Raw genomic sequence first — 25,647 nt, 5'->3', positions numbered from 1 at the left:
ATACCCATTGTTTCGAAATTCCTTTTTTTTTACACAAATAAGTGGTTTTTTTAAATTTATTTTCTTTTAACAGATATTTCAAGTAAATAAATATTTTAAAATATTTTTTAGTTATTACTTTAAATAAAAATTTTTGTTTGTCTTGCATATACATATTTTATAGTACATAGTCTAGATAAAAAAAATAAATATGGCCCTTCTACAAGTTTGACAATATTCGGTCTGAAGAAATTAGTGCTGCCAGATGAAACAGCTCAAATATATCCATTTTTGTAAAATAAAATCTAATTTTGAAGATTTATTTAAAAATATTTTCACGAGGTCAAATCCTATCGTGATCTTCATTTGAAGATCAATTGAAAAAGTAAGAAGCAGGGTTGTTAATTTTACTACAATTGTAGTATTTTACTACATTTTGGCGTTCTATACCACTGCAAAGCTATTTTTACCACTTTTTTCCCTTTATACTAGAAAATCTTATTATTTGCATTACCAATATTATATTGTTAAAAAACCACTTGCACAACTAAAAAAATTAAATTTAGAATTTTGTTTGAAAAATGTTATCGTGAAAGAAACGTCTAAACGCTGAAATTTTTTATTAATGAAAACTCGCAGTTGTAATTTTTAATATGAAGTATAAATGCGAACTTTTGAACGCGGATACATTTAGTTTATTAAAATTTGTTTTGAATATAATTGCGTAAAATCGTTAAAAAGTCTTTACAAAGCTAAAAAATGTATACACCAGTAAATTTATATTATAAAAATAAATGTAAATTATTGAAATATATTATCAAAAATAATTATACTTCGTTCCACCCCTCTGAAATATACATATATATTCTTATTATTTACATATTTATTTATTTATATATATATTTATTTATTCTTATCATTATTATTCCATCAATAAACGTATAAATGCTGATGTCCCTCAGGGATCAGTTTCAGCTCCTATGCTTTATAATATTTACACCCATGATTTCCCTCAAGTCACAAAGTGTGAATCCTCAATTTTCGCAGACGATACTGCAATATTCACATCAGGATTATTGGCTACTGATATTATAAATAATATTCAATGTTCAATTGATATTCTTTCAAATTACTTTGAAAAGTGGAAAATCTTAATAAATCCGCTAAAAACACAAGCTATATTTATAACCAAGAAGAGAAAGGCTTGTTTCTTACCCCAAACTAAATTAAGAATTCATAATACCCCCGTTGAATGGTCCAATCAAATTAAATATTTGGGTGTCATATTTGATAAGAAGTTAATTTTCAAAAATCTAGTTTCATATGTAATAGACACACTAAATTTTACCATACGGACTCTTTATCCTTTTATTAATAGAAAATCTAGAGTTAAGTTAAGGTAATATTTCAACCCATGATTTTTTACGGTGTACCAGTTTGGGGTAAGTGCGCCAATACCTGTATCAGAAAACTTCAAGTACTGTAAAATAAAATATTAAAAATGATATATAACTTACCATTGCGTTACCCTACCCTTGCTTTGTATGATAGTGATAACATTTAATATCGGAAAAAATGGATATTTTAATCGAAGGGTTTTCCATAATTGTGAAAATTCTGAAAATCCCTTGATAAGACAAATATCAACAAATTATTTATAAATTTAGACTCAGTTTTACTATAGCATAAGTTTTAATTAAAACTAAACTGTTTATAGGTTTTTCTTTAGTTTTTCCTATTATACATTTAAACTGATTTTTTTTTTAGATAAACAAGTTTTTTAAATAACATGAAAAGAATAACATAAAATTCTAGCACTTAAGACATAAGTATATATTAAAATTATTGTAAAATGTATATTTAACTGGAAACAATAAACAATATTGAATTGAATTGAATAAAATATTTAATAATAAGTGTCAAAAAAAGAACTTTGTAAAAACTTATGAAAAAAATATAACAAGTGAAAAAAAGAAAAAAATTTGTATTGGAAAAGAATTGGAAAAAGAAAATGGTGTATAGTTCCAAAATGTTATTCCCCTTTGCAAAAATAAACATTTTTTTTCACAACATTTACATGTTAATATTATTTGTTTCAATAATTAAAAGTAATATTTATTCAACAGTTCTTTGATTAATTCGTAATTTGTCATTTTATTAAGTTTTTAATTATGCAAAGAAAACATTTGCTTTTGTTTTGTTTTGTTTTAAATTAAAATTACTTCGAATAACACAATTTTACCTGGACCGGAATCTTTTTTAAGCAAAATGAGGTTATGTTTGATAAAATGTAGCATACAAACAAATATTTTAAATCAATTTTTTTTTTATACCTTTTATTAGAGTTCTCCTAGAAATGATCAAATGAAATATATTTCCATTTATAGAGTGAAGATTTAGAGTTGCTCAGTAAAGCTTTCAAAGCTGATAATATAAAAAATTTTTTAACAAAATATGTTCATTTCCGAGGATCATAAAATATTGTGATATTGAAATACAATATTTGCAATTTATAAAATAAATTTATTCAAAGAAAAAAAATAATGAATTTCATTTAAATTTGTTTTTTTTTCACATACATACATATGTATATCCAAAATGAAATTTTGAAATATATTTTGAAATGTTTTTAGTTTTTACTTTTTTAAGTTAAAAATTTACCTTTGAAATCTTTTTACAAATTACACATATCACACATAGTAGAGGCCAGACAAGAATATGTATACAATATGCTTATGTTACGACTTTGACTATGTTTAGGGCAAAGAAAGGGATAACTAGAAAAAGTTTGGCTTTATGGTTTTTTCAAGATGCTCCTACCTTTAGTATTTCTAATTCGATGGGAAAACTAATAATATCCACTATATGCCATATAATGTTATAAGTCGTATTCGCATTTAGTTAATGCGCAAAGTCGATTAATTGCAGCGGAGAATATCAAAAAAATTTTGTCATAAAAGTAGTGTTACCACTGGTTGCCAATTAAATTGACTTTTTGAACAAAATGTTTTTTGAAATTGAATAAAAGTTTAAAAATTTTAAAAAAATTTTTGAACAAACAATATGATCAAAAAACCTTTATTTTGAAGATAAATCTTCATTTTTAGTAGCGTTAAAAGAAAGAAACAACTGAAAAAAGAAAAAATATGGTTTCAATCAAATTGAAATTGAAATAAACTTGCCACTTTATTATACTAAACATTTTCATAAATGCAGTACATAGCGATATTGAAAACTATGCTTCAAATTACACATATTTTATAGTAGAGGCCCTCCTCTTGTTTCTTCATAAGCATTAGAGAAATGATAATTATGAGTAGCGTAGTTAAATCATATGAATAGACAGTGTTGATTTTATTGAATAGTAAAAATTATATTACATGTTTCTCACGTTATGTTTTTGCTTTAATGTGTTTATAAAAATCTCTAATATTTACAGACAACAAAAGAGTTGTCCCACATTTAACTTTTATTCAGAAGCCATTTAGCATCATACAACGCCTCCCCAACATCACAAAAAAAAATAAATTTATATACATACATACAGTGTTTACGTTTTTATTTCTTCTTTCTCAATATTGATATTTTTTTTGTCTTAAGTTTATCTCTTCCTTCCATGGACTTTTTGGATTTGATTATTTTTTTATTTATTATTTGTCTCAACTGTTCCTTCACTTTATTGTAATCTTCTTTTTCATTACTATCATCATTTATTTTCGGCCTTTTACATTCAAAAAACTCCTTTCCTTCTGAAGAAGAAAAATTCAAGTCATAAATTAAAAGAAGTGAATTTCACTAATATTTTGGAAAAACTAGCTTATATAATGTAAAGACGATAAGTATGTACCTTTTAATCTTTTATCATTTTCAAAAATAAAGAAACTTTCAATCCATACTTCTGATTTTGCAGTATTATCGTTTCCCATTTTAATCTTATTTTGTTTACTAGGTATTATTTCCATTTCCTTGGTTTGTAAATTGTCTTCAGAATCTGATGAATCAAACTTGAAAGGATTTTCTTCAACATCTAAAATTGGTTTTTTTGAGCTTTTGATCAAAAATTTTTCGTCGGTTGGATTTATAATTTTCTCTTCATTTCCTTCTTCTTGTTTGCCAAACATGGATAACAGACTAAATCCATCACCCCTGCGTTTTAAAGAGTTTTTTAAATCATCATTAATTGCGTAAAACTGATCTTTGGACACTTCGTTATCTCTTTCTTCTTTTTGCTTTTCGAAGTTTGCTGTCTTCAATTGAGTTTTATCTGAAGCCAAATTACTTTTTCTTTGAATTTTATTTAATGAATCGATAATTTCCCGGTGATCCTGATTTTTCGGGTCATATCTCATAACAGACTGGGGAAAAATTTTTCGATTTGGGTCAACTGGTCGCGAAAGTTTATGTCCAACTATTTCTTCCATTATTCGAATTTGTGCTTCTTTTTCATCTTCGTTTTCGACATTTACATTTTTACTATGAGTTTCTGACGAAGTTAGTTCCAAATCATCCGCCTCCTCAGCATCAAAAAAATGTTTATCCATTTTAAAGCGAGGATCTGCGTTAACATTATTCTTCATTTTTAATATATTTTGGTCAAAAACTCTACTTGTTTTTATTGAATTTCCTAAATTATTTTTATTTCCTTCATCAGAATCATCTTCGTTTTCAAACAAATTTAAAGTTTTATGTACAATTTTTTCTGGCACTTCTTCTTCTGATTCGTAAAAATCGAATTTAATTTTCTTAGAATTTATGGCGTCCTAAAATATTTATTATGTATTTAGTTCATATTATCAAATTGCTAGATTTTCCTACCAAACCAGATAAAGATTTTTGAATAATCATTTTCTTATTTGTATAAGCCTCATGCATTTTTTGCAATGATTGTATCCTCTTTTCGTTATCATTTAAAGGTTCTGGTTCTTTAGCTTCTGCTCCGTTAAATTTTTCATGTGTCATCAAATTCTCACAATTCACGTCCTTTTGAAAAATCTCATCATCAGAATCGAAAGTTTTCCTTTTTTTGTTATCACCTGTCTGAAAACTGCTCTGCTTGTCATTAATTACACTTTTGCGGTAACCGTTCTCTTTTCTAAAGGGAGTACTTTCAAAATATGAATTAGCCTCTTCGCGTTCTTTTTTTAACTTATCTAAGAAACTTTCTTTCGCAATACTAACATTCAAAAACAAGCCGTTTAAATCTTTTTCCGAAAATCTATTTAAACCTGAAACAAAAATAATTATACATATATAAATAAATATACACATATTCTTAGCTTAAATTTATTTTCTTTACATTTATTGAGTGAAAATTCATCAGTTAGAATTGTAACAAAGGCGAAATAAGTTGGGTTCTCTGGATCTACTAAATTATTTTTTCTTTTTATTTCTATACTTTCAACTTGTCCATAACGACCAAATGATTTTTGCAAATCTTTTTCATTCGTCTCGCTTGTAATATTACCAACAAACAACCTCCTTGACGATTTTTCCATAATATAATTTTAATATTATCTTGGTTTTTCAAATAAATCAGCACCCATAAAGTTAATATGATTATATTTTTTTAAGAAACTCGCTGTATAAAATCACGTGTATTCAAAAAGTGACGTTTTCGTACGCTTTAATATACTATCTTATAAACAAAACAAAATTTTGATAAGTAGGGGTAATAACGATAGCTCTTGGCAAAATTGATATTTTGATATTATTGTGAGTGAAGGCTAGATAACGCTTTGTCGCGAAAAGCAACCGGATTGGCTGCCAGTTTTGATTATTTTGTATAAAAGTGTTAACTTCATTCACGTTTGGTAATTTTTCCAAATTGAAAAAAAAAACAAATTAAAACAAAACCAAGTAATCTTGATTAAAAATAACTTAGTTACTCTTTGAAAAGATCAAATTATAATTTTCAAATAATTTTTAATAAAACACTCTCGCCTTAATATTATACAAAATAAGCCCAAAGCTTAATATTATACAAAATACAACTAATTTGAAGTTATATACATAAAAGTGATTATATTAAAATCAACTGAAAGAAATAAAACAGTGTATATGTCAATCAAATACAACTAGTAGGAAAAGCAGAAATTCGTATTAAATTCATATCCATACTTATTTATATGTCTCACGGATATACATAAATAAATTTTTTTCAGACTATATTTAAGTTACCTTACTCTTACATATATATAAATTTACCTTATCGTTAGAAATGGATTAGTAACCAATTAGAATTATTATTAATGTATGATTAACTATTGTCATTAACTAAAGGAAGAGCATCTTTGTTTCTATTTCGCGCTCTGCAAAAAGTTGTGTCAAAAAAATAAACACAGTGAATGTAATGCGAGACAAAAAATTTAAACTGGCAGCTTTTTCTAAAATCTTTTGTTTTTGAAATTTCTGACTGTTTTCTTAAAGTAACCATTTGAACTATTTTAAAATAGTCTTTCCCCTTAATGTATATTACCCAGCATTTACACGTACAAGTTACTTGCAAGAAAGTTGCAAAACATACAAATATTTTACTAACACATTGAAATATTTCTACTTGCTTGTTTACTTGCAGTTCAACTTGCAAGAAAATTTTGCTGCCAGTAATTTGAGCAAGTAATTTGACATATTGAGAAATTCACAAAAAAAAATTTGTTGTTTTGATTTTTTTTTTTTTAATTTAAAATTTTTGAATTTTGTTTTGGTTTCTAAAATTTATAAACAATTATATATATTGCTAGTTGTTTTCTTCTCAAAGACATTTTCAAAAATTAACTTGCTAAACGCCTACGTCATAATAGCAAGTAATTTGACATTTCGAACAACTAATTGACAATTAATATTATACAAACTTGCATGCAAGTAACTTGTATGTGTAAATGCTGGGTTAATGTGGTACTTATGGTTATTTTTTTAAAAAACTATGAATAACAAAAGATTTTGTAGGTTAAGATTTAAATATTGCTCTTGCTTAGCAAATCATTTTACTTATTATAATCAAAGTTTGTAAGGCTATAGAAAAAAAGTTGAGTCCCATAAAAATAAAATTTGAAAAGGGCGACGTCGGGAAAAGGGAAGCGAAACAAATTTGGAATAATGCATTAATTTTACCATTATCGTAAACCACGGTTTTTTATTTTGACCTATAATCATAATTGCAAGAACGTCCCTCATGGATGTTTTGTTCATATCATCGTCATCAGAGTGTGCAGGTGTGTTAATAGCAAAATCGACAATTTTTACAAAAAAATGTAACCAAAATTCGCAAAAAAGTAATACATATACATGTTTGAAAAATTTTACACACTTTCACATTCTATATAACGTAAGGTATACTGAATGTAAAGCATGCAAAGCATTATAACATAATACATTATGATATTGCCTTTAATTTAATTTTTGATACATTATATAAAAATTTCTGTCAAAAGTAAGAGAATTGAAAAGGCCACTGAATCGCTGTTGTTGGTTGTAAATATGGTGTTCCAATTCCTGATATAATAAATCAAATATCCATTAAAAATAAAAATAAAAAAAAATATGTTTATAAATAATAGATTATGTTTGTTCATATCTATATACAATTTGTACGTCAAAACTTCGTATTTAGTTCCAAAAACGACACCAGGTCTCGCATTTTTACTGTTAACTTTCTCAATAGAATGGAATTAAGCAAAATTGAGAAGAATTTTTGTTAATACCGAAAATAATGAATTTTACAATTATACTTTTTTAAAATTCTTGCAGCAAATTTTTAGAAAAAGTAGCTCAATTGACGAAAAGTAGGCTAATATGGGCACTTTGATTATCATCAGCAAAAAGTATATTGCAAGTAATAAATATCAAAAAAAAATATGTTCAGTTCAAGAGCTTTAAGATATTGTAATATAGAAATACAATACTGTATGTGATTTGTATTTAAAAAATATTTTTTTTTCACAGAGAAAATAAAATTAAAGCGTTTTATTTAAATTTGTTTCTTTTTTTATAGATAGTTCAAATAAAAAAAAATTTAAAATATTTTTTAGTTTTTACTTTAAAAAAAATTTAACTTATTTATCTTTCTTACAAATTACACATATTTTATGGTAGAGGCCAAATAAATAAATAAAATGATCCTTTTATGGCTTTGACAATGCTTGTAACAAAAAAGAGAGAACTAGAAAAAATTTGGCTTTATTGTTTTTTGAAGTTTCTTCCTCCTTTGGTATTTCTAATTCGTGTGTTTTTCAACATGATCCTTTCTTCAGTATCTCTAGTTTGTTGAATGTACTGGGGTACTTATGCATCGGTTTATTAGGATTTTTACATTGTGTATGAAAAACATCAACATGATAGCATGCAAATTACTTTACCGATGGACAATTGAATTTTAAACATGGCGTAAAAATTTTGCCTTGTTTTCGAAATTTCAAAACGAAACCCATTCCTGAACTGTCATTGAGAATGACAAATGACATTTTGAAAAATAATTTGTCGCCTATAGTATAGAGCGGTGGACAATTGCTGCAAGGCTACAATTAGATTAGTCAATAATCTTGCTTGCTTGTCGTATTTTGGGAAATCATCATCATTTTAATTAAATAATAATTGTTAATTTTATATTTTTGTGAAGTTTTTTAATTATTGTGAAAGATAAATAAATATCAACAAAAATGGCAGAAGGTCAGAAGAAAATTACGTTAAACGTAAAAACGCCAAAGGAAAAGAAAACAGTTGAAGTTGACGAAGATGCCGAAATTAAAGATGTAAGTTGAAAAAAATTTATTGAAATAATGTTCGAGAAGCGTTGACGCGTTTTTTTCATTTCAATAATAGAAATATTACTTGCATTGCGAAAACACAAAATGTTTGTTTTTTAAGTAAAATCTGAAGGAATTAATTGACTTCTTAGATGTAGTACTCATAAAGTACGTGGCCTTTAAAAAATTGAAATTAATGAAATTGAAAAATACTTATTTTGAAAAATGTGGTAGCGCAGATACAAATTTTGCGTCAAAAGTCAAAAATTGTGTCATGTCTTGAAACAATATAATTTTACGTAAATTTATTAAAGAAAAAAAAATGTATATCCGGAAGTTACCATTTTTATCTTTTAATTAAAATTCAATATACAAGATTTTATTCCAGTTTTTCCTATGTTTGTGGCAAGATATTGCAAATGAGCAATATCTTGCCACAGAATGAGAATTTGGAAAAAACATTTTTAGTTACTAATTATAACTCAATTGCTTTTTGAAGTGCTCCTCGCAATTTCCAGACTTGTTGCAATTTTAGTTGTACATATAGTGTTTAATTCATATTTTGTTTGTTTATAACTCAATTGGAAAACAAAAATCTCAAAATGCCATTTCGATTTTTTATCATTTTATAATTAATAAAAATTTTAGTAAGTTAGAAGTTTTTTTATATCAGTTGCAATTTTTCTTTTGGGCTGTTAATTTTAATTTCGAGTGTATTTAGTTTTTTAAATATGTTAACCATTCTCTCTGCTTCAATATTTTCCACTCCAAATACTTTATAGCAAAAGTCGTAAAAATTTATTTCTTCAGGTAACTTCTTAAAATTCCGTATAACTTGTGCATCATTTAATTCACTGATTTTACGTTTTATGCCACGGTCTTCAATATCAAGCAATTGAAGAAGGTACCGCATTGCTTGAATTTCATAAACTGTTTCTCCTTTGGTTGTCATTAGATCCAAAAAGCGTGAACGATTCACAGTACTTATTACACTATTGCTAGTTACTTCAGAATCAGTACTCTCTTTTAACATAAATTTTAAGCAATTTAATATTTTCTTAAAACGATAACCATCAACTGGTCTATGATTAAAATATAATTTGATGAGATCTGTAAAAGATATGTGGGTTAAAGTGTCTATCGAAGAGTCTCTGCTCCTTTTGATTTCATTTATTAAATTTTTAGCCTAAGAGAAAAAAATTTATCTTCTAATAGAAATCTCAAAGCTGAGTTTAGATTAAAATAATGAATAGTATTCACCTCGTATTCGCTAGGGAAAAAGCCAACAGCTCTCATAAAATCTATTACATCAGCTATTTTAATGAATTCTGTTATCTTTTAGCAAAAAAAATATATATATAAAATTTAAATTAGCATTTCGAAATATATTTAACTTACGTTTTTTCTTTCAGCGGCGTCAGTAGATTCGCTTATTAATTGAATATAATAGAAAAATTGAATCATTTCATTGAAAACATTACCATTTTTACCTCCTGGTAAAAGCTTTAAGAACGGTTCTAATCCCTTACCGCCAAACTTGAATTTTTTGTTAATATTTCTACAAAATCAATTGTATATAACAAGAAAGTTTTTATTACAGTAATAAAGTTACTCTCGTTTTATGTTCCAATATATTGGGCCAACATCTCCTACACCATGCACCAAAACACCTGTAAGATCATTATTTAGTCGAAATAACGTTATCTACAAAAATAAGATAAAATTAGTGCTACTTTTATTTGAAAGCAAAATACATATAATTTTTATATACTTCTGTGTGATGTGCCAAAATTCCAGAATATTTAAATGGATTGCCATCTATAGGTAATGTTGCCGTTCCAATACTTTTTTGGGTTGCAAAGAGTAACATTGATGGTTCATCAATACCAAATCTTGGTGGACAAAACTATGTAATTTAAAAAAAAAAGGTGTGATTGTTATGTTAGGAGAAATAGCACTTATGCTAAAGCTCTTACGATAATTTTTTGTATTGGACTGTCGTAAATAGGTCCCAAAAAAGTGAATAAATTTTCAGTGGTGTATGCGTCATAAAACACAAATTTGAATTGATTATTAGCGACAAGAATGACATTTTCACATTTTGATGTGCAATTGTTCAAAATATTTGATTGTAAGAAGCTAGCGGCAGTCAGTTTTGGTGCTTGATCTAGACGAATATCACTTTCTGGTATTAATGGCTCTTTTTCTCCTTCAAATATTTTATAACGAACATACATTCTATCGTGTCCTATTGTTATTAAGTAGTTTTTCTTTTGATAAATGAAAAAAAATATACTGATTATTGGCATACAATGGTAATGATATTTTGCTAACATATCCCATTTTACACCATTAAAATGTATATAAATTAGTGCGTTTTTGTTGTCCTAAAATTTCATATTAACTTAAATTTTAAAAAATTTAAATTAATTAAAACTTACAGTTAAAACGCAAAAATTGCTATCGTTGTTTTTAAAGACTATCTTTTTAATCGCATAATCTGTAAATTTTAGTGGAAATTCGTGAATTTCTTTTGCAGTGATTGGATCAATCATCCATAGGTGCCCATTTGCATATCCTAATGCAACTGAAGTTTCTGGGAAAGTAATATAAATGGAATCATATTTCATATTATATCGATTTTTCATAGTAAAAAAATACCTACCGTCATTAGATACTTTGATGTAAGAAATATTGCTCCTTACTAAAATTTTACGGTCAATTTTGAATGATTTGTCCCTTGGTTGGAAATTGTATTGAGTAATTTTTTTTTTGGTTTCATAATTGTATATCATTAAACAATTTCCTTTTGTACAACCAATCATCCATGGTTTAAATGGATATATGTCCATTGCGACATAACAATCTTGTGGTGATATTAATAATATAGTCTGCTTTTTTTTAACAATATCAATTAAAACCAATTCATCTGTATTAGTTACTAAATTTGTTTGAATTAGTTTATGTTGTTAATGCTACAGTTATTTTACGTATTATGTAAAAATATTACTTACTTAAAAAAAATTTAGTGATAATAAAAGGCTCTTCATGAATGGTACAGGCTTGGGGACATTTCTTTCGAGAAATTATAGTTTTTTCACCATCTTCATCTTACATTGTAGTTATTTTATCAAACTTAAATATAATTAAAAATAAATTGTAAATTTTTTACCTTGTATAATAACACTTTCAGAAGCAATTTTAAAAGTTCGTCTTTGAAAACTGGGTTTGATAGCAAACAAAGTAACGTCGCCTAAGTTCAACTGTTTGGTTGTACAAATATACATTAATTTTACGTTTTTATCGTAGAACCTTATTTCATTGTCTTTGTCAACTATTGCAATATATTCATCAATTTTCTTCATGTCAATAAATGTTGAATTTTTTAAAGTTATAATTTTGAATAACTTTTTCCTGTTTTGGGTCTGTTCTTTTTTCTTTGAATCATAGTCATCCCATAACAAAGCCTTACCATGAACCATTATACTTATGGCTAATGCCGAATTCTTAATAAAAATAGTAGATATTATAGAATCACTCCATCGTAACGAAGATGGTTTGTGAATTGTTAACTTTCCATCATCTTTTATGAGACCAAAAATAACTTTTTCATCAAAACTGATAACAAAAGATTTTTCATGGCCTTTATTACAGTTGAATGTTATATTTTTGACTTCACCATATGAGTTATTTAATTTAATACTGTCTAAAATATAGTTTTGAATTTAAAATATGTTTGCTTTGAATTAATTTTTATTGCCTTCGAAAATGTCACGATCATATGACCAGTTCCAGTATTGAATGGTGTAGCCCATCACAAACTTGCCTTCTCCATCATTTATGTCTTTTTCTATTTCTGTTAGTTCATGTAAACAACTAATAATAATTAAATATCTGGAACACGAACTTAACGCATAATTCGCAGCTTCAACATTTTTTCCAAATGGGTCTCTAATAATTCTCAAAATAACTACATCATCATTGCATTTTAAGTCCCAGATAAAAATAGTTTTTATATCAGAACTAATTAAAATTCTTTTATCGTCACTTAAAACAATTCTTGTTATTGCGTTAATCTGAAAATAGATTGCATACTTTTTAAAAAACATACATGCATTTATGTACATACATATTATTATCTTCTTAAACGTACATGTCCAGTCACATGCTTCCATGCTTTTTGTATTACGTTATATAAACATATGATATTACTCATGCAATAAACTATTATAAGTTCTCCACGTGTGTTACGCATTGAACAAATCCCAGCTTGTTTTGCAAAGCCAAATGTGGTTCTCAAACTCTTACAATATTTAAAAAAAAACATTTTGCAATTTTTTAATTTTTTGACATTTTGCATCTATGGGTACTTACAAAAGGGTGAAATGCCACTGAATCTTCATCATGCCCCTGATTCTTAGATGCCACTAATTCATCATTCTTCTTTGTTGGCGTATTCATTTTTATTTGAGCTTAATCATGAAAATTGATTATCGAATGTTGAAAAGTTTTGTTCATCAAAACTCACTTTATCGACTACGGTTGCTAAGATATAAACTGTTTTTTCAATATTTTTCCCTTAATATGTTACCTATTCATTTTTAATTTTTTTTATTTTTTTTCTTGTTTTAGTTTAAAGCAATCATCGCAGAAAAATTTGAATCTGAACCCGAGCAACTGGTACTAATTTTTGCCGGGAAAATAATGAAAGATTCAGATACTTTAAAAACACACAACATTAAAGATGGTTTGACCGTACATTTAGTAATAAAAGCACCAACGCGTCCAAGTGATGAACAACCAAGACCGCAAGCTGATATAAGGCAGACGCCGTTTGGATTGAACCAATTAGGTGGTTTAGCTGGTTTAGAAGCCTTAGGTGCCGGTTCATCAACATTCATGGATTTACAAGCACGTATGCAAAGTGAGTTATTAAATAATGGGGATATGTTACGTACAATATTAGATAATCCATTGGTACAGCAATTGATGAATAATCCAGAAACCATGCGTACTTTGATGACATCAAATCCACAAATGCAAGAATTAATGGAACGTAATCCTGAAATATCACATATGATTAATAATCAGGAATTACTACGTCAAACTATGGAATTAGCACGTAACCCTTCAATGTTACAAGAGCTAATGCGTTCACATGATCGTGCCATGTCTAATTTAGAAAGTGTTCCTGGTGGCTATAACGCATTACAAAGAATTTATCGTGATATTCAAGAGCCAATGCTAAATGCAGCAACTGACTCAATATCTCGCAATCCATATTCTAGTTTGTCAAGTGAATCAGGAAGTAGCGCTAATCCTCAGCAGGGCACAGAAAATCGTGCTCCGTTACCAAATCCGTGGAGTTCTGGTGGTGGCGGTAGTGGTCCAGGTAATCAACCAACACCAGGTGTTATGAATACACCACCAATGCAAAGTTTGTTACAACAAATGAGTGAAAATCCAACATTAATGCAAAATTTATTAAATGCTCCATACACAAGATCAATGATGGAAGCAATGGCATCAGATCCTAACTTGGCAAATCAATTATTGAGCACAAGTCCAATATTGGCTAATAATCCAGCATTGCAAGAGCAAATGAGTACAATGATGCCGCAATTTTTACAACAAATGCAAAATCCGGATGTTCAATCAATGTTTACTAATCCTCAAGCTTTAAATGCTATATTACAAATTCAGCAAGGTATGGAACAATTACGCGCCGCTGCACCTGGTTTAGTTGGCAGTTTGGGTATACCACCGGCACCACCAACAACAGCAGCATCCTCAACTACAACAACATCATCAAATACAACAACAACTACCACAACAGCTGGTAGTGGCGGTGCTGCAGTTGGAACTGGTAATGCACAAATATTTAATGAATTTATGGCTAGAATGATGAATGGTATGGCAAATGGTGCAAGTAATACAAATGTACCACCCGAAGAGCGTTATTCTTCACAATTAGAGCAATTATCAGCTATGGGTTTTGTTAATAGGGAAGCTAATCTCCAAGGTAAGAATTTAGAAATAAATAGAGAGAAATTTTTACTTTCACACAATAATTATTTTCTATTTTCTTTTTAGCTCTTATTGCAACTTTTGGGGATATTAATGCAGCGGTTGAACGATTACTTGCTCTTAATCAGCTATCCTTAAGCTAACTAGCATAATAGATATTAATATATACATTATTAAACTTAAATGTATCTTCAAGAAAATTAAAAACAACTATAAATAAGGAAGAAATGCTGAAAAAAAGGAAAAATTAATTACAAACCTAATAAAAACATTTTTTTTCTGGGGACATTGGAAGACATATTATTTTAAATAAATTACATTAAATTGCAAATAATAAGAGCTTGTAGGTAATCCATTAGTGTATATGTATATGATCTATCTAGGTGTATACATATCCATTCACATTCATTAAGGTAATTGAATAAAAAAAAAACTTAAAAAAAAAATAAAAATGTTTATTCGTATGTTTGAAATTATTAAAATTTATCTATATTTAAAAAGGAAATATTGGTTTGAATCAGAATTAAACTTATTACAGATATAAAAAAAATGCTTTGAAAAAAATTTTCAAACTATATCCATATTTAAAAGCAAAATTAAAGATAATTAATATAAAATAAAGATGTACCCTTTTACTTTATAAAAGGAAATAATCTAATCAAATGAGAACATTCAATTGGAAATATTGAATCCTTTCATTTAAAATAAATAAAAATATAAATACATACATATGCAAAAATTGTAAAAAATAAAATAAATATTTTCAGAAATATATACATACATAAAAATTAACGTGAGCAAATTTGGTAGTGTTACATGATAGTTTTCTTTCTTTGTTTTCAATTTTTCATTTTGAAAAGTTATAATATTCTTAAATTTTATATTATATTTTACATATAAAATAAATACTTAATACATTTCCTCTTTTCCCCTTTTCCATCCCATTTTCATTTATTGCATAATAATAATTATACAGTTTTTTAATTGTAAATATAGTATTTGAAAACAAAATGTAATCATTACAAGAAATACAAAAAAATGTTGCAAGTAAAAGGGAGTAACATAAAAAAGTAAATAAAAGAATATGTTTTAATTGATGTTTTTTTTTTATTTAACATAATTTATTTACAGGAATTTCTGCTCAAGATGATGAGTTTTAATGTTTTAATTTATTAAATTTAAAAGTACTATTTTAAAATTTAAAGGATGCTGAGGCTCACGAGGTAAGGTAACGTTAATAAATAATTGTTAAAATTAGGGTATCAAAAGAAGTTATTGTAAAGCATTCATTTGGCAATAAATGCTAGATGATTAACAGTTTATATAAATGCTATTTATATAAACAGAAAGTGCTTAATATGTATTTTATTTAAAAAGAACAAATAATACAACGATTGATTGACCTTTCCCTTACTGAAGAATTTTGTAAATAGGCACGTTTTGCTATTCCTGTAAGATATACTTAATATGTACATATGCGCATACACATTCTTAAATGATGGTAATCTGTTCTATGTCAACATATAAAGTTTTAAATATTCGTACTTTAAAATGTAACATTTATCAGTTAGATTTATAAGTATGTATGCAAGTAGAGTTTTATTTAAAACAAGAATAAATGAAAGAATCTAAAGAATAAAACAAAAATCAATTGAATAATAATTAAAGAAAAAAATTTCTCTTACGCCGATTTCTTTGCCAAGGACACAATGATGTAAATAAAATGCAAAGTTAAGCTGATCGCTGCTTTTTAATTTAATGCGTAGGTATTAAACAGAAAAACGAAATGTAGATAAAATAAGGACGTATGTACATCATTTTAAAATGCAAAACTAGTTATAAATAAAACTCGTTGTTGGTAGTATTTTAGTATTTTAGTATATTTTTTTTAATCTTTAACATTTGGCTGTTATGCAATAATTTTTTTATTATATTTCGTCATTAACAATTTTGACATCTCTTGCAATTTTATTACTAAATCGCTCACCTGGGAATTGCTTATGCTAAGAAATGTTTTTGTAAAGTTCCCTATTAAATTAAAACAAAAAATACCATGGTGCATACAGAAATATATTTAATTATAACTTATTTTTAACTCCATATTTTATATAGATACAAACATCTACATTATTTTTTAATTTCATAGTGCTTCCGATTTATATTTTGCATATTTAATAAGCTTGTTAATATTATTATCTAATATAAAAAATGACTCGAAATGATTTCCTTGATTTATAGATATGCTTAAAAGTTAAAAGTATAAATTAAATATAAATTTTAAAATATATATTTTTATAATTTAAATCGTATAATAAAATAATTGGTTTTTTTCTTCCCTTGGTAAATTGTACTTCTTAAATAAGTTCCCTAGTTAAACACACATATTAAGGGATTATTAGTCTTTGAAAATTTAATTAAGTATACTTTTAATAGACAAATATCAAATTATTATTATAGCTGTTACAATAAAAATTATAATTATATATAAATGAAGTACTTACGTAAATATGATATTTTAATAAAATTAAATTTACAACTATATTTTATGTTAAATATTTTTAAGATGCAAAGATACAAATATTTACATCTAATTTGAAGCTGATAAATTGTTTTATAAAAAACAAAAAGCATATATTTATTCAAAAAGTTTTTAATTTTAATAAAGGCTGGTTTTTTTCATGATTCTAAGAAACTCTTCTTGATTAACCTCACCATCACCATCTAAATCAGCTTCATCTATCATTTCTCTCAATTCTTCATCCGTTAAATTTTCACCCAGCTCTCTTGCAACTCTTTTCAAATTTTTAAATGAAATTTTTCCGGTTTCGTCATCATCAAATAATCTAAATGCTTTTAAAATTTCTTCTTTGCTATCCTTTTCAGCCATTTTCATTGTCATTAACTGCAAAAAGTCAGTAAATGATATTTTACCAGTATTATCCTTATCGATTTCAGCTATCATTCTTTTAATTTCTTCCTTCTTCGGTTCAAACCCCAAAGCTCTAATTGCTACTTTAAGCTCTTTGCTTTCAATATGTCCTGTACCTTCAGTATCAAATAAATCAAATGCTTCTTTTATATCATTTTTTTGTTCTTCAGTTAGCTCAAATTTTGGACCAGATTTTTTTCTCCCTCCAACAGGCTGCATTGTTTTTTTATTTGTCACCGCTGCTGTATTTTTTTCCATTTATTTTTTACAATACTTTAGGAACGTTGATTAGAATTCTTTATCGCAGAATTAATTGAAATTAATTTGTTTTGTTTTTCAAACTTGTTTAATTTTTAATTTGTTTGTTTAAATAGAGTAAACATTTTTGAATATTTTGTTTTGTGTTGGTTAGAAACGGTATTCAAGTTCACGGCCTCCACAATTTTCTTGCTTTTAATATTTATAACTAGGCTGGTTCTTATGTTACTCGACTTGCAGTGTGTAATGTAAATGTATAGACTACATATTAAATATACACTTCTCCCAATCTCACAAATTTTTGTTTATTAATTTTTGAAAGACAATAAAAATGTTGAAACAAATTGTCAAACACCTCGATCGAACAAGTTCAAACACGATAAAATTTTGCAATACAATACAACTATTACACCGGCTGCGTTTGTGTACGCGAGTACATGCATCAGGGCTTGTCCATTTTCTTGTAATATTTGTGTTTCTATAACATGTCATCAACATGATCTCCATTTCGTGAAAGTACCTTAAAATAAATATAAAGTATGTAACACAATATTAAAGAAAAGCTTAAAAAAGGAATTCATTTAAGATTTTTTTAGGCGAAAATTATTTCTGCATGATATAGTACACGAAATTTTTTCTGAATAAAACCGATTTTCGTGCATACAGTGAACCAAAAAAATTATTTCGGTTGCAACTAGTAAAAAAATTTTACTTATTTGTGAATACATGTGTAAACAACCTTGTAGTTTGATTCGTTTAGTTTTATATACTTATAGATATACGCCGTAACCATACTCATGTCAACAGAGCCATTGTACTTATTGTTTGCACATTAACATAACAAAAAATTAGTGTTTATATCAGCCGTACTTTGTAGTAACCAATAAGCAATACTAAAGGAAGGAGCATCTTGAAAAACAATGAAGCCAAATTCTTTTTAGTTGTCTCTTTCTTTGCTCCAAGCATTGTCAAAGTCGTAACAAGAACGTGTTTATTTTATTTTCTTATTTGGCCTCTACTATAAATAAAATTTAATCGACATTATGTAAATCGAATATATACTTACAGAATGCTAATACTACATACTTCTACAGAATGCTACTTTCGCATGCTTTTTATTCCGATGCCATATTGTTTACGAGTCTTATTGCGAAAGTTTTCGAAAAAATGAAACTAAGCAATGTAAGTGTTGAATTTATTTAGCTTTATTAAATTAAAAACTTGTATTTCAAATTTAGTGCATTTAACTAAATTTCTGTAATTAAAAATTATAATAATATATATCAATTCCATATTCAATGCAATTATTCCATATTAGACTGCCAGGACATAATTTTATTAATACATTTAATTTGAAGTCTGATTAAACTGCAGAGATTTGGAAAACGCAAACAGATCCCATCAAGTCTTTATTTTGCAGTTATTGGTTTGCACAGTAAACGCTTAGTATCAACCCTGTTTGATATCACAAGTCGGTTATATTCACAATATTTTTGACAAGCAAAATTTTCATATATTTTTACACATATTCGAGCTCGCTTGATAGAATATTTCTTAAATAAATTCAATTTCGCTCGCTTAAAATGACATAATTAAAATTCTTACTTTTTAAAAATAAAAAATGTAAATATTTTTGTTTGCGACACCTGTTGGTGATTGTTTTTTTACAAAATTTTTGCAAAAAAAAATATACCGTTGTAATGATTATACCGTTGAATTAGTTGTCAATTACGATTTGTAGTTGGAAAGAAGTGGTAGACGAATTTCAGCTGGACTTATTAAAGTTTCAAATTTTCAAAACCAAATATATTTTCTTCTTTTAACTGTTTTAACTTCACACATACATTATGAACTAAATAAAATACCCGAATACTATTGAATTGTTTTCGTTTATTTTAAGCTTGCTTATTTTATAATCACCCTTATTGTAAATCTCACTCGTAGCACTGAAATTCGGAGGAGCTACAAATTTCATACTGTGAATTCCGTAGTAGTAGAATTGTATTCGGAACTTCGTAAAAGAGTAATTATTAATCACACTCGTAGTGAAAATAAGTGTTCAAGTAATAAGTTGATTTTTTAAAGTCTGTGTTTATTTTCTAAACTTTTTTTATGTAAAACAGGAAAATGCAAGTATACAGTAGAACTTATTTTATCATAAAATATCGATTTTAACACTCTGAAAAATAATGTTGAAAGATTCATAATCTGTACGAGTGATATTTATAATTACTCAAAAGTCTACGTTCGTAACTTAGTTTGAAATTGGTAGAATTCCTCGAGTGAGATTCATAATAAGAGTGAATGTGACCTTATAAGTTCATAAATAATGTGAATAAATATCAGAGCAACGCCTAATTTTACAGCTCCTTTAAATTAGAAATTTTTTAGTTTTCTATGTGATATTAAGCATCTTTGACTGTATTATAATATTGAAATGGTTACTAGTAAATATCATAAAACTAGAATATTGTCCCTTCATATATATATGTATGTATATTCGTGTGGAAAGTTGAACATTTTGTTTTTCTTATTTTAGTCTTTTCAAAACAGATGTTGAAAAATAAAATAAGGGTAAGATACAAAGATTTAATGATTTAAATTTATCGGATAAAATGTACCAAACGTCTCGTACCTAAGTACACTGCTATATACCATTGTATGCAAAACTTTTGTATGGGGACGATATTCACAGTTCAACAGGTTACAAATGCTTAAAGTCAATCTCTACCGATTTTTCTAGTTTTTGAAATTTTAAGTATAACCTCGTTCATGTGTCAGATAAGAACGTTACAAAATGAGATTTGGAAACCTCTCGACAAGGATATTTTCGTGAAAATCTACATTAGTTATCGTCTATCCAGATTTCGGAATTATATGACTTTAAAGTTCGAAAAATTTAAAATTTTAACTTTTCATTTTCAAAAATTTCAATTGTTTTGGATGACGTAATATTTATTTTTTTCCTAAAATCGTGGTAACAATATCGCCAATCGTTTTAGCCAATCTAAATTTCATTTTCTTTTTCTCAAATAATGCGATTAAAAAAAGTACGTTTTCCAAGCAAGGGTTTTCCAAGCGTAAAACGCGGTTGTCTCTACATATTTATTACATACTCGTTTTTAAAATTGCTATATTTTTTTTTTTTGAGCAGGAAATTTTTTTGTTGTAGCTTAAAAATTTAAGTTTTCTCTCAGATTTTCAAGCCATAGGGCATATTTTACGAAGGTAAGTTTTCAAATGCAAATGCAAAAACGGAAAAAGCGATCCCACGAACAAGTTAACCTATCGTTCGTTTTTTTATGGATATAGAGAAAATTTTTTTTTTTTCTGGGAAAAATTAGATTTGATTCAACTATATTAAACATCTTTTCTTAAAATTTTTAAATTTTGTTTTTTTTTAAATGAAGTTTGTAATTTATGTTGTGTCATTAGAGCAATTTTTTAGTTTTTCTTGAAATACCTGAGTTTTTTTGTCAAAATTAATTCAAAATAAATTAAAAACAAGTAAAAACGTTTCAGTCGGTATAAACCGATTGAATTATACCCTGCACCTTTCGTTATTGTGTAGCTGTTACTCGAACCTGTGAAGTCATTCTATAGAAACTTCACGGATATGGCTGACCTATAATTGGACATCCGACTGCCAAGTTTCATGAATCTGACTTTATAATTTTTCCAAATATTTAAAATTAGCTTTTGGAGTTGTATGGCAAGTCCCCGAACTTGTCAAGCAATTCCACTAAAACTTCACAAATATATCTGATCTATAATCGGACACACAACTGCCAAGTTTCATGGATCTGACTTTATTATTTTTCCAAATATTAAGAATAAGCTTTAAGACTTGTATGGGAGCTACTCGAACCTGTCAAGCAATCCCATTAAAACTTTAGAAATATGTCTTACCTATAATTGGACACACGACTGCCAAGTCTCATGAATCTGACTTTATTATTTTTCCAAATTTTTAAAATAAGCTTTTAGACTTGTATGAGAGCTACTCGAACCTGTCAAGCAATACCACTAAAACTTCAGAAATATATCTAACCTATAACTCGACACAAAACTGCCAAATTTCATGAATCTGACTTTATTATTTTTCCAAATATTTAAAATTAGCTTCTGGAGTTGTATGGCAGGTACCCGAACCTGTCAAGCAATTCCTCTAAAGCTTCAAAAATATATCTGATCTATAATCGGACATCCAACTGCCAAGTTTCATGAATCTGACTTTATTATTTTCCCAAATATTTAAAATTAGCTTCTGGAGTTGTATGGCAGGTACCCGAACCTGTAAAGCAATTCCTCTAAAACTTCAGAAGTATATTTGACCTATAATTGGACACATGACTGCCAAGTTTCATGAATCTGACTTTATTATTTTGCCGAATATAAAAAATTTGCTGTTGGAGTTGTATGGCAGCCACCCGAACCGGTGCAGCTATCCCATTATAATTCTTAGAGCATATGTAGAATATAATTGGACACATGTATACAAAATTTTATATTTACAGCTTTATTAGTTTTTGAAATATTTAAAATAAACTCTTTGAGTTGTATGGCAGCTATCCGAACCCGTTGTCCGAATTAGTCCAATAACAATAGGGCTCGTCCTTGGCACAAAAGAAAAAACTTGTGAAAGTTTGGTGTCGATTGCATTATTCGTTTTTGAGTTATCGTGCGATCGGACGGACGGACGGACGGACGGACGGACGGACGGACGGACGGACGGACGGACAGACGGACATGTCTAAATCGACGCAGAATTTTACGCTGAGCAAGAATATATATATATGTCCATACCGCAGATGACTCCTTCAAGTAGTTACAAACTCCATACCAAAGTTAATATACCCTTCACGAAGTGCAGGGTATAACAATAAAAAATACATTTCGTCTTGTAACAAAACAATTTTTGGTATTTTTATCGCCATTAACAGTTGAAATTAACTGTTTAATACTAGATATAACAAAAATATCAAGGCCTGGACCTTGACATAACAAAAATATCAAGGCCTCGACCTTGACATAACAAAAATATCAAAGCTTGGGATCTTACTATGTAATTTGATTTTCGTTATTGCAGAAATGGAAAGGTAGTACCATATAAATCAATTAGTACTACTTTACCATTTATCCGAATACGAGAATCGTTTCAGGAAAATCGAATTACTCGTATATAGTATAAATAAAGAAGAATTATATGGACTTTTAATATAAAAAGAATTCACATATGCAATAATTTTTATACCCTGCACTTCGTGAAGGGTATATTAACTTTGGTATGGAGTTTGTAACTACTTGAAGGAGTCATCTACGGTATGGACATATATATATATTCTTGCTCAGCGTAAAATTCTGCGTTGATTTAGACATGTCCGTCCGTCCGTCCGTCCGTCCGTCCGATCGCACGATAACTCAAAAACGAATAATGCAATCGACACCAAACTTTCACAAGTTGTTTCTTTTGTGCCAAGGACGAACCCTATTGTTATTGGACCAATTCGGACAACGGGTTCGGGTAGCTGCCATACAACTCAAAGAGTTTATTTTCATTATTTCAAAAACTAATAAAGGTACAAATATAGAATTTTGTATACATGTGTCCAATTATATTCTACATATGCTCTAAAAATTTTAATGAGATAGCTGCACCGGTTCGGGTGGGTGCCATACAACTCCAAAAGTAAATTTTTTATATTCGGCAAAATAATAAAGTCAGATTCATGAAACTTGGCAGTCGTGTGTCCAATTATAGGTCAAAGATATTTCTGAAGTTTTGGTGGAATTGCTTGACAGGTTCGAGCAGCTCCCATACAAGTCCAAAAGCTTATTTTAAATATTTGGAAAAATAATAAAGTCAGATTCATGAAACTTGGCAGTTGTGTGTCCAATTATAGGTCAAAGATATTTGTGAAGTTTTGGTGGAATTGCTTGACAGGTTCGAGTGGCTCCCATACAAGTCCAAAAGCTTATTTTAAATATTTGGAAAAGTAATAAAGTTAGATTCATGAAACTTGGCAGTTGTGTGTCCAATTATAGATCAGATATATTAGCGAAGTTTTAGTGGAATTGCTTGACAGGTTCGGGTACCTGCCATACAACTCCAAAAGCTAATTTTAAATATTTGGAAAAATAATAAAGTCAAATTCCTGAAACTTGGCAGTTGTGTGTCCAATTATAGATCAGATATATTTGCGAAGTTTTAGTGGAATTGCTTGGCAGGTTCGAGTGGCTCCCATACAAGTCCAAAAACTTATTTTAAATATTTGGAAAAGTAATAAAGACAGATTCATGAAACTTGGCAGTTGTGTGTCCAATTATAGGTCAAAGATATTTCTGAAGTTTTGGTGGAATTGCTTGACAGGTTCGAGTGGCTCCCATACAAGTCCAAAAGCTTATTTTAAATATTTGGAAAAGTAATAAAGTTAGATTCATGAAACTTGGCAGTCGTGTGTCCAATTATAGGTCAAAGATATTTCTGAAGTTTTGGTGGAATTGCTTAACAGGTTCGAGTAGCTCCCATACAAGTCTAAAAGCTTATTTTAAATATTCGGCAAAATAATAAAGTCAGATTAATGAAACTTGGCAGTTGTGTGTCCAATTATAGATCAGATATATTAGCGAAGTTTTAGTGGAATTGCTTGGCAGGTTCGGGTACATGCCATACAACTCCAAAAACTAATTTTAAATATTTGGAAAAATAATAAAGTCAGATTCACGAAACTTGTGTGTTCAGTTATAGATCAGACATATCCGTGAAGTTTCTATAGAATGGTTTCACAGGTTTGAGTAATTGCTATACAACAATGAAAGGTGCAGGGTATAATTCAATCGGTTCATACCGACTGAAACGTTTTTACTTGTTATGAATTATGAAGCATATAAATTTAATTAATCCATGAAAAATATATAGTTATATATGTACATATGAGATTTTTTTTGCAGTATAGCATTTATTGAAATTTTTATCCTAAAAAATGAATAGAGCCTGGAAGGTTTTTTTAAATCAATTTGTTAATGTTTTAATAACACAAACTTTAAAAACGTAAGCACTAGTAAAGTAAAAGATTGAATTTTAACTTTCTCTAATTAAAAATTTGAAAAAAATTTTATCTTGTGGGAGATTTATGATATTAAAAAAAGTCCTCTATTCCATAAGGATACGTATAAATTCTTAGCTGTGAACTGTCTCTTAGGGTCCAGGCCTGTCTTTCTGCCAGCCGTGATTTTTCTGCTTTAAAAAAGTATTGAATAAATTGAGAGGGAAACACTTGTGTTTACACGTTGATTACTGCACCAATATATGTTTCATTTCTCTTGCCAGAAAATAGACTTCCCCAAAAAAAAAAATTTTTAAAAACAAGTACATACAAGAAAATATTTTTCAAGTTTATTTTTATTTTTAATGAGTGAATAATAGTTGCAAACAAATTTGGCAAAAAAACCTTGTTTTGTTTAGCAAATATTTGCGTTATTATTAGTAACATGAGCGCTCTATGGTTTCTTATTTATTTCGAAGGTTCAAATATGTATGTATATAAAATTGGCATTACTAAGAAACATCTAAGGAAGTCGTCCAATAATGAGTTTTTAGTCCTACCACGAATCCCACCCGTAGAATTCTATGAATTACGAACTTAGCTAAGATGTAGACTTTTAAATGATCACAAATTCTTTTCGTAAAGATTTTGAATCAAAGGCTGCACC

General features: G+C 27.9%; 3 protein-coding genes across 3 annotated transcripts; 1 reads left to right on the top strand and 2 right to left on the bottom strand.

Annotated features, from left to right (window-relative positions):
- Positions 1-3,141: 3,141 nt before the first annotated feature.
- LOC129613950 (probable RNA-binding protein CG14230) lies at positions 3,142-5,589 on the bottom strand. Its single transcript, XM_055528337.1, has 4 exons — positions 5,276-5,589; positions 4,795-5,204; positions 3,827-4,739; positions 3,142-3,728 (listed from the first exon to the last, which is right to left on the bottom strand). The coding sequence occupies exons 1-4, from the start codon at positions 5,472-5,474 to the stop codon at positions 3,538-3,540; spliced, it is 1,713 nt and encodes a 570-aa protein (XP_055384312.1). The 5' UTR covers positions 5,475-5,589; the 3' UTR covers positions 3,142-3,537.
- A 2,890-nt stretch (positions 5,590-8,479) lies between these two features.
- LOC129607997 (ubiquilin-4) lies at positions 8,480-15,844 on the top strand. Its single transcript, XM_055519330.1, has 3 exons — positions 8,480-8,726; positions 13,353-14,742; positions 14,814-15,844. The coding sequence occupies exons 1-3, from the start codon at positions 8,634-8,636 to the stop codon at positions 14,888-14,890; spliced, it is 1,560 nt and encodes a 519-aa protein (XP_055375305.1). The 5' UTR covers positions 8,480-8,633; the 3' UTR covers positions 14,891-15,844.
- Positions 15,845-16,621: 777 nt separating this feature from the next.
- LOC129611341 (uncharacterized) lies at positions 16,622-18,376 on the bottom strand. The gene has a single exon (XM_055524476.1). The coding sequence runs from the start codon at positions 17,932-17,934 to the stop codon at positions 17,404-17,406; it is 531 nt and encodes a 176-aa protein (XP_055380451.1). The 5' UTR covers positions 17,935-18,376; the 3' UTR covers positions 16,622-17,403.
- Between the last annotated feature and the right edge of the window lie 7,271 nt (positions 18,377-25,647).

Source organism: Condylostylus longicornis, unplaced genomic scaffold (assembly GCF_029603195.1).
Source record: "Condylostylus longicornis isolate FDR11 unplaced genomic scaffold, ASM2960319v2 ptg000001l, whole genome shotgun sequence".
Taxonomy (NCBI): Eukaryota; Metazoa; Arthropoda; class Insecta; order Diptera; family Dolichopodidae; genus Condylostylus; species Condylostylus longicornis.
Note: the sequence above shows the minus strand (reverse complement) of the source record. Positions and strands in the feature narration are given on the sequence as shown.